Genomic DNA, 10,963 nt, shown 5'->3' on the forward strand with positions numbered 1-10,963 from the left:
AAACAAATTATCTAAAGAAGCTTTTAGAGAAATTAAACTCGTAAGATTTAGATTTAGATGCATTGCTGATAAAAAAATAACACTTCGAATTAAACTAAATTAATTGTCCTGTTGAGTAAATCCGTTTTAATAAAGTGAATTTATTTGTTTTTTACAAAAGACTTACCCGGTAATGGATTTTGAAAGTAGTGTAGTGTTAATAAATTTATACTGATTTTGGGAAAAGAAAATACAATAGTGTGTCAATATTACTTTTGAAAGAATTACTTCTGAATTGAGTTGGCGGTTCGTTTCAGATGTTAGATGTAATTTTTTACGGTTCGTGATGTCGACATGCGTAAACAATAATTAAAAGATGGTCAATACAATTAAGTTAGGAAGTCGTAGAGAAAATACTATTTTTTTGAAAATAAGAAACAGATTTTTTTTCTGTACGAAGACCGTATCGAAGGTATAATGTGAGCGCAAGAGGAAGGCAATTGGGAAAATGAGTGATGACGTCAAAAAAGTGGATAAGTGAATATGTAGAAGCAGAGAACGTGGTTGTCGTAGATGACGACGACGGCGGTGAAGGTGACGACGACGGCGGTGAAGGTGACGACGACGACGGTGAAGGTGACGATGTGATGACGACGGCGGTGAAGGTGACGATGACGATGTGATGACGATGATGACAATGGGGAAGAACATTATTGGATGAACAATAGAACCATCTGACAACAAAGAACAGAGAGGATTCAACAGATCTACATGGAAACGGACTGATGAAACGAAATGAAACGAAATCAATGGAAACACGCATAACCAGGATTCTGAGATCCGGAGATCAAAGTGTTGATCTGTGGCTGCGACACGACAGAATATGTACATTGTACCATTGTACAACAGCAGTGTTGGTATTTGTCACGACCAGACATACGATTAAAGGACTGTTACGAGTTCCTATTTTGGTAAGGCGAGCTTAATGTCATGTCCTGATGTTAGATTGCCATGGTAAGGTTAGAGTTTGATACAAGTTTCATAAGCTGTATCACGGAATTTCCCTACGACACAACTACAAATTTAGATACAGTAAAAAAATACCTGTAGGTTAATTATGCTGTTTACCAAAAAAAATAGAAAATGCAAGATAATGTACATAGAGAAGCGGTAACGTTATCAATAAATACGTTGGCGCCCAATTCGGTAGTTCAAACGCGCGTTCAAATTACTTTAAGTTTTATAAGTATACTTGATGTACAGATTACTACATAATAAGTGTACGTGCGAATGTACACAAACCGACTAGTACAAACTCTAATTTACCATTACTAATAAATCCCGCATTTACTCGAGTGAGTAATATCATCATTTCAAATACTTGTTACTTAATTGATCATTGTAATTAGGATGTCGAATAATGTGACCTTAAAGATGGCTTAATTATATCTTGTTTATCTGAATATTCTGGCATACGAGAAAACATTGACAGAAAGTAGTCAATTAATTCAACATTAATTTGTCAAAAATTACTTTCTTGGTGACGTCACGGCAGACAGAATATTATTACTATGGGAACACTCTGGCAACGGTTTAGGACAGGTTTAGGACAGGTTTTTGATGGCGATAGACTCTCTGGAATCTAAAAGGCAATCCTACATATTATAAATGGGTGTACTTGACAATTAGTGTAGATTGTTAAGCACGTATACTTTTTTTCTTTCGGAGTTAAGTGCGCCTACATTCCTTAATGAGTTTATGATGTGCGTTCAGACGTGTGTGGTAACGTTCCATTGGATATACCTCTTTATATCGGAGTTGACGACACGGAGGTATAAGAGAGAGAACTGGTCACACAGGCGCTTAAGTCGGTTTTAAAACCTAGGATATGATTTCGATCAGCTTAAATCCGGTTTTTCTAAGTGTAATGTATTATTTCCCCAAAACAGTATAAATGTAGATTAATAAGATCAGACTTTCAAAAGGCAATTTTAATAAAGCAGCAAAATAAAACACAATAAAACCGATTATATGCACTTAAAAAGACAAAAAAATTTTTTTTTTTAAATCATGTCTTCTTCCGATAGACAATTTGAATATTTTTTGCCTTAAATTACAGTTTCTCAAGATTATAATGTTTTTTTTCGATCCAATTTTTGGTCAAAGTGAATAACTATATGACATCAGAATGACATATTCAACAAAAGTCTTTTTTTTTTAGGGGAAATATAACTTTACAATGTTTAAATACAAGAACATTACAGTCAATATTGTTTTTGTGAAAGCCAGTTTAGTTTACAAAATAATTCTGACTTGGGTAATGATTTAGTATAGAGTAAAGTAAAAGCGATTCATTTACATGTAGAGTTCGACAACTCCTATAATGCAGGGCTTCAGTTGACAATGGATGAATTATCTATTTGTCTGACAGGCAAGGAGCAAGTCTAATTGCAAGGTTATCCATTGGTCAGTCTCCTGAATATAAGCTTATCGACTTCATAAAGAATAAAGCCAATTTTTACTAGCCGAGAGGCTTGTCGATGGACGGAATTAGTAAGAATTTAACCACAGAAATCTAATAATTAGAATGAATTTTAAAAATATGCAAAAATATTCAAAATGTCAAACCGTCACCTGGATGGCTAAGTATGTTATTTTTTTTAATGAAAAAAAGTGTTTACTGCACAAATTAGAACATTGCTGATGATCTAAGACAACAATTCAGACATGTGCATACCTACTTTTGATTTGGTTCTATCATAGAGAGATTTTTTCACAAGATTGACGGAGCCGAGTAGAATAAACATTCAACGAATGAAATTATTCTCACTTTCAACGAATAAAAAATTGTTTTATAAAACTCTTTTAAAGTAAACTTTATTTAGTTAATCCAATAATCTTAAGTAGTTTAAAAAGGAGGTCTTGAGATTGTTCTACATAGTATAGCAAAACTCACAATCCTTATTTTACGCAGTACAAAATTCTCAGCATTTGAACATAAAAATCTAGCAGTAATCACAGTAATTCATGAATAATTCAGTGCACGTGATACAAAATCAACCAATCAAAAATACACTTAGGTGTGTGTGATAACATTTATCGGAAATACAGTTTTAGGAAGTATTGAAGATGATAATGTTGTGTAGAATGTATAACGGTTTTCAGTTTGAATCTACTATTATAAAAATGTATACATCGTCAACATGTAAATTAAATGAGATCCGTATGCAATGTCTTGTTTTTAAAGTGAGAGCATGAATTTAAAATGAAATAAACGGCAAAAGGTCAAATTGCAATCTTTTATTCAACACAAGTATTATTTTGTGAAATTGAAATAAAAATTTGGAAACGAAGGAAACTCAATCGTAACCAGTCCCCTCAGGAAATTGCTTTTCTTTTACAATGAAAAAAACGAGAACTGATAGCGATACAGATAAAATGAATAAAATAAGTGATTCATAGATACGATATATCTTTCAGTATACCTAAACATAATAGATAGTGAATTGATAAAAAATCTCCGCGAGGGTGACACGAGAGTGGCATTGGGTAAATTAAACTATTAAGCTAAATAAATCTCTACGTGCGACCCTACTGAGAGATAACACAACTACTTTAAATACTACTCTGGGAGACTTTCAATAGTCGGTTAAGATCTACCTGGCAGCTGCAGAATCGAGTGTCTGTAGTACAGGTCATCTCTGAAAACGAGGGAGGATCAGAAATTGCTAAAACCAGATAGTCACGTCATGGTTTTGATACACAAAATCCATGAGAGAGAGAGAGCATATAATAATCTTGCTCTAAAGCTCAGCTCAAAATTAATACGGTTTTCATCATAATTATACAAATTATAAATGACACAATAAACCAGTGAATTATATATAATGAACTCTGAATTGATTTTTAATATAAAATTCTAGAAAGTTCAACGAACCAAAAATCCCCATGAGAATGGATGTACTAGAAGAGTTAATAAAGCAGAACATAGCGGATTTTTGTTTGATCAATAGAGCCTAACCACTTATTTAAGTTGCATCAACATTGTCACACTGTACTGCACCAATAAGCTTCTGCTTATAAAACATCTCAAAAGGCACCTTGTCTAAAATATAAGCTATTTGCTTGACAAATATATTCATGTTAAATTTATTGTGTAGACAAAGTAATAATGATTTCTTAAAACAAAAATAATTGCTGGTGCATGAAATTGTTATTGCATCTTCAGCGCATTTACTTACTTGGGTAACAGTCCGTATCTTACAAAATCCAACTGGTAAAATCATATTGCATTTTTAAATGATTAAAATTGAACTTTCATCATTTTTTTTTTATTCCAAAAAAAATCACAGATTGAGCACTTGATTTTTTGTTATCGTGTCCATATTTTGGGCACATCACACATTTTTTTATAAACTAGTTTTATAGTGTAGGTCAGAGCTTTAGTTTTTGTTGGCGCTGGCAGTATAAATAAACTAATTTAAGTCATACAAAAATACGTATTACGTCGTCGGTACAAGCAGCATCAGCATACAAATTACATTGAATATTTCAGGGATTGCTTCTATTTTTCACGAAGATTTGTACAAATGCAAATGTTGTTTATACAAATCCTTAAAGCGAGCACGTGGTATATACTAGTTTTATAGTGTAGGTCAGAGCTTTAGTTTTGGTTTGCGCTGGCAGTATAAATAAACTAATTTAAGTCGTACAAAAATACGTATTACGTCGTCGGTACAAGCAGCATCAGTATAAAACTCGGATTACATTGAATATTTCAGGGATTGTTTCTATTTTTCACGAAGATTTGTACAAATGCAAATGTTGTTTATACAAATCCTTAAAGCGAGCACGTGGTATATACACGAGGGTAGACAAGATTTATAGTTTAGATTATATTAACGTTTGTAATGATAGTAGTTCGAAACGCTTACAATACGAGTAAGCGTTAATGTTATCTCAGCGATTAGGCACGTTAATGTAATGTATATATAACGTTGATAGCGAATAAATAATATTCTAATTCGTACAAACTATGCCTAATTAATAACTAGGCAAAAATTATTGAAGGTTTTCCTCAAATTATTATTCAATTCACACCTAGGTGTATCCTTGGCATTTGGTTGGTTAATGTATCATGTGCCGATGGTTATTGTGGTCTATTCTATATTACAACTAACGTTCTGTGGTACAGTAAACGTTCTATTGCACGGCCAGTCATGTGCGACGCGGTATAGGCTTGGTGATGCACGATTGCAAAACCAACCTAGTATCGCCGTCTGTAACCGCTCTAATTCGCAGCTAAAATCCGGTTACCAGCTTTTCAAATGGCCTAGCCTTCGACATTCGATTCAAGATGGAAGCGGCCGGAGGATTAATTTAATAACAGTTTACTTTAAAACAGCAGATGTGTTATAAACACATGATGAATGTTTGTTTCTCGTTGAAACTCTAATCTCAGTCCCGCCGCCTTAGTCATTGAATAGAACAGTGAAAATATTCTGTACCAATCAACCGATGTACATTTGTAGGTCTCATTGCCTCGGTCCATTTGTTATAATAATAAACAAGTAAATAACATGCAGAAGGTCTCATTGTGGTGATGTCATAATTGCATTGAGCATAGCTGATTAGCTGAGCAATATCATTTGTATTTTGCTGTATTGTTTCTTTGCATAATATCATATACGGTACATTATACTCATTGACAATATTTTCTTTAGATATATTGTTGATTAGGCCTATAGTGTGTAATTCACATGTCTGTACCAACGCTTAGCACAACAAACTATATCAAGGCGAAGGCGAATTTATTCGCGCGAGATGGAAAATGGTTACGCATGTGCATAACCGACGCTCTTAATTCGTGTGATTAAACTCGTCTAGTTGAAAACAGGTCCCTTTTTTTGTTATTTTATTTTTATGAGATGGTTATTGTATGACAAATATTCCAGTACACCCCCTCACATCCGCCTCGATTCACAATAATTATAATAGTACAGTGTACGCTTTTAAATATTATGTAGGTTATATGCGTATAACTGCTACAACAAACGAACAAGGATCAGTGTGGCTTTCTTCTTCATTATCACCACTACATTATACTCAAAATTAATCTTTAATTTTAATAAGTAGCCATGACCGATGGATCTTGTATCGCATTCATCCATCTTCGCATTTATATCTACGATTTTGTATAATTCCCACCATTTGTCTATCTACAGGCGAGCCGTATCGACTTATGCAAATGCCAAACATGATAACACAATAAAGTAAAATAAAAATATCATTATAAATTGTCATTATGAATTTATCATTACATCCATCAAACAATCAGTGTTTGGAGACAATAAAAATGCATATTATGATGAAAATTAATATCTTGATGGCTTTCAAATATGATATATAAATTGATAGTAAATGTATATGAATAATAATAATAGAAAGGGAAAACATATACCGACTTTATTATGTTTTTATTCGCATGTCATGATTTATATTAATAAGAGATAAGAAGTGTATATATCCAAGGCTATTGAACAAATAGCAAATGTATTTCTTTTCAAAATATAATATTTACATTTTTAACATATTTAATTAATAATAATCTTAATATAAGATGTTAAGATTTTAATCTAAACTTCAAAAATATGTCACAAAATGATAAGTTTATATTTATTATGGGTGCAAATGATCCCGATATCATCAAGCCAGTTATGAAGTATGTATGTTCGGCGTTTGACTATTCAAGCCCCCCACCTGATACTGAGCGACCTTTATGCAACATACATGCTCATTGAATGCTTTTATTATTGCTTTTTCTTTTATATCTTTGTTTATCTTGGTAAATGTTGTTGTTAATCATACCTTGATGTTAAGGTGAATGTTAATAAATTTGAATTTATATAACCATCTAAGATTTTACCTCAGTATATAATAATATACATCTTTATTTTGTCTTTTTAAGTGAAATCATTAGGCCTATATTTGTTTGCTGTATTAAAATGTCTATTCTCTATTCATCTTCGTTTTTCATATTTTTGGGTGACAATAATCTTTAATTATGCCTAAATTTGAATTTTATTGTATTCACGATCCATAATTTAGGCTATTTTAAGTCAATTAAATAACACTATTATATTGAAAAATTTTGAATATTCACTTTTCCAGTTAAATTACAAAATATCTAAACATTACATTGTCAGTATATTATATGCTATATATATATATATATATATAGGTATCGCCATTATTGGAAGGAAGAGTAAAAAATGGTTGTTATTAGTCAATAATATACAAAATAATTAATTTTGATATTTTAGTATTTCACTATTGGAAACAACCTTATTACATTCACTTACTGAAAATAATAAAGCAATTCATTTTGAACATTGATATTAAATACATTACATATGTTACGATTCATTTTATCTCCTTAATACAATTTAATTGTATCATCCATTAAAGTCAATTTCTTGCAGACCACTAAATTATATCATAATCAATGTAGGCCTATTATTCAAATTCTTTATGGAATATGCTATGATTCAGTATTCTCTTTATGTTATATTTAGGTACAATCGATCTTTTACAGCAAACTAAATAATCTTACAATCAGCCTAAGTATAATCTTTCAAGTAACTGATATGACTACTGTATATGATTGAAGGAAACAACACAAATAACAATGAAGAAAGACGCGCGCGTTTAAACGTTGACAAATGCAAACGCGTTTTAACGTTGATTGATACGCGCATTTTCAAACGTTGATTGATACGCGCGTGTTTATTGATAGTTTGATACGCGCATGTTTAAACATTAATAATTTGGTGATACGCGCGCGTAAACATTGATAGTTTGGTGATACGCGCGTGTTTAAACATTGATAGTTTGATACCCGCGTTTAAACGTTGATAGTCTTGATACGCGCGCGTTTAAATGTTGATAATTATGGTACGCACGCGTCAACTTGACTAACATATTGATAATTATTTGCTATATTATACAATGAATATCTGATTTTATTTATTGAGTATTCACTAAAGATGTTGTTTGTATTACGCATACAAAATATTATTCTCTAATATAATACAATACTACAATACATTCATATAATATATTGGTAAATTATGATCACGTAAAAGGTACAATATTCCACGCCTTGGAGTACAGTATATACACATAGCGGTACTTAATAGTAACCGCTGTAACTCGTATATTTCAAATCATGTAAAACAACTGCTGTAATTATATATGTTTTGGATTAATGTAGGCCTACACTAGACAAGCTTAAAAATGCGCTTACGCCAAATTCAGCGAACACCATGTAAACAATAGGCCTATAATATAGAAACTATGTATCACTATATCTGTAAAACTTTATCGTTTCTCTTGAAATGAAAAGGACCGAATCCTGACAAATAATTTGTAATCACCATGTACATCCATAACCTCGTTAGCCAAGTATGGAATTCACAAATTAGGCAACGGGCGATTCAACTATATTAAATCAACTATTCATCACTATCAATTCCTAGATATGTACAGTTAGGATACGAGGCAGGCTACATAAACTCAATACACTAAGAAATCAATGAACCCAATTAGTGATGCCGTTAAAACTCCAGCCGACTGAAAAACCCAGGAGAGTTAAAATGGTACACTTAATTAAACAGTTTGCCTAGCTGGGATACGACGTATATCCACGCTTTCTGATTCATTATTCTAGCATTAAAAACTCTCAAATGTAGATAATGTCGTTACGCCTAATACTATTACAGGCTTCTCAGATACATAGAATGACATGGTGCGTCCATAGGCTTTATTACGCGCGCGTTTGATGTTACCCAATGGAAGAGTGAAATTCACTCTTTCTTAGCCTAATCTAAATTACCGTAATATCACTCTTCTCTGATAATAATATGTAATTCATGTAGTACTATGGTTACAGTGTCTAGGCCTATATTGTATCCAGTATCAAATTCTTAATACAATGTATCCTATGTGACGCCTGTATCATAGACCATAAGTCCCCAACCTCAACATGGTTCAAACATATCATTGTAGGCCTATATAATGTTGATATAATATTAAAGTACAGAGAATCGGCTTCCAAATCCATATTAAATCAGGGTTGTTCACACGTAGTATCCAGACCTACACAACATAGTAAGACCCTATTGACGTCAATTGTAAGAAGGAATCACATGAAAATTATATGTATAGGCCTAGGCCTATAACCGTTAAAAACCTTAGAAATAGAACAGGTGGGTTCACACGATGCAATTCAGAACACATAAGACATATTTACACGATTATTAATGTCAAACATGCAATGTAATATCTGACGAAAATCAGAAATACGTATTAAATAGAAAGGCGTGTTCAGAAAAACAGAAAAAGACCTCCGTTTACACATATGACAATCGTAACATATAATCCTACCAACACGTGGTAGTTTACCACCAAACTTCAATTCATCATAGGCCTAATACTATTATGTAGAAAGGTTCACACGCTTACTACCGAAGCGCTGTCCGTCTGAATTAGGCCTACACTGGCAATTCAAACCGGCAGGAATATTTTAACGTATCAAAATGCTAAATTCTGCTGCACATTTATAAATAGCAAAAATACAGCACACAAACCATGTTTCCCACTCAGAAGATCGATTATTACTTTCAAATGTAAATCTTCACTGTCCACCGTTTATTTTCAGACAAAACGCATAGCAACGGTTGACGCAAACGCATGGAAAATGATACAGTGTGAAAACGTGCTTCTAAAAGATATTAGAGATAAAATATATAAAATACTCACTGTCTCCTCGTCATCTTGCACCACCATTGTTCATCTCGAGTAGTACCATGAATTTTACTTTACCCTGGTTCCCTGGATTGATTTGTTTTTTCTAATATGTTAATATCTGTGACTGTTATAAGTATACCCGCCGTAAGTGTTGGTGGAATATTGATTCTCCAAAGCGCTCAATAACACCAGTCAAGAAGAAAATATTTCTATTGAATTTAACTTAAAATAATAAATTCTCTTTAGTAATCAGAATACTCGCTGCTTACACACTTGCTTTCTAACGTGTTCTATTCTGTAGGCCGCGGCTCATCCATTAGCAAAATATCTCCAAAGCATGCGTGAGCTAATGAAAACGATTCCTGTCTGCTTTGTGCATTTTAAAAGTACTACTCGTAGCTGGGATTTAATCGTATGTGAATGATTTATATAGACGAGTATTAAGTCGTGGCGTTCAAGCCTGCTTCAACATCGGAGCGCGAATGACCCTTTGGAGATCTATCTCATCTACAACCGTGATTGTACATTGTCTGCTCGTAGCGATATAAGGCGGCAGTATTCAAGAGGCGTAGTTACTAATATACAAAGTCATTTGTCGTTGAAATCACAAAAGTCAGGCTTGGAAATAACCAGAGGGTACTTTGGCGCTCTCGTCAAAAGCTGCTTAACTCTTAGTGTTCCCACTCCAAAATATCGTCTGCTATTAGCGCGCGCGTAAACCGTCGGCTAAGTATCGATCCAACTTAAGCACACATCAAGTAACGTAAAACAAACCAGGTTCCTTGTAAACACAATTTTAGATAAATTGATCGGTCATTGGGTGACCGCCTCTGGTTTTCTCGCACCCTAATTGGCGTGCGTGAAGGAAACACAGCGACGATACATTAGATTCCGGCCGCTCAAGTGGAATTTTCTCCACCAATTCAAATCACGAAACTCAGATGCATAATCATTGAAATGCAGTTTAAATTATTCCTTTAACGTGTTGGCAAATATTTGATATGTAAATGTTCAACACACAGGTAACATTTAACAAGTGATGAACATTTAAATTTACCCCTTTAAAATACCACAGAGACTCATAAATATTAATGAGAACTTTACGCTAAGCCGTGTTTCTGCAGCAAAATGATGAGAGGAACGCTACATCGAAACCTAAGAGAATTTGAACGAATTG

The 10,963-nt window shown here is 33.2% G+C and overlaps 1 protein-coding gene across 1 annotated transcript in view; it reads right to left on the minus strand.

Moving 5' to 3' along the window:
* LOC140061324 (transmembrane protein 151B-like) overlaps positions 1-10,601 on the minus strand; it is a 60,702-nt gene extending 50,101 nt beyond the window's left edge. Inside the window, exon 1 of the mRNA XM_072107834.1 lies at positions 9,799-10,601. Coding sequence (XP_071963935.1) covers positions 9,799-9,825 — 27 coding nt within the window. The 5' untranslated portion in view covers positions 9,826-10,601. The remainder of the gene's footprint in view (positions 1-9,798) is intronic.
* Positions 10,602-10,963: the final 362 nt, after the last annotated feature.

Source organism: Antedon mediterranea, chromosome 10 (assembly GCF_964355755.1).
Source record: "Antedon mediterranea chromosome 10, ecAntMedi1.1, whole genome shotgun sequence".
Classification (NCBI taxonomy): domain Eukaryota; kingdom Metazoa; phylum Echinodermata; class Crinoidea; order Comatulida; family Antedonidae; genus Antedon; species Antedon mediterranea.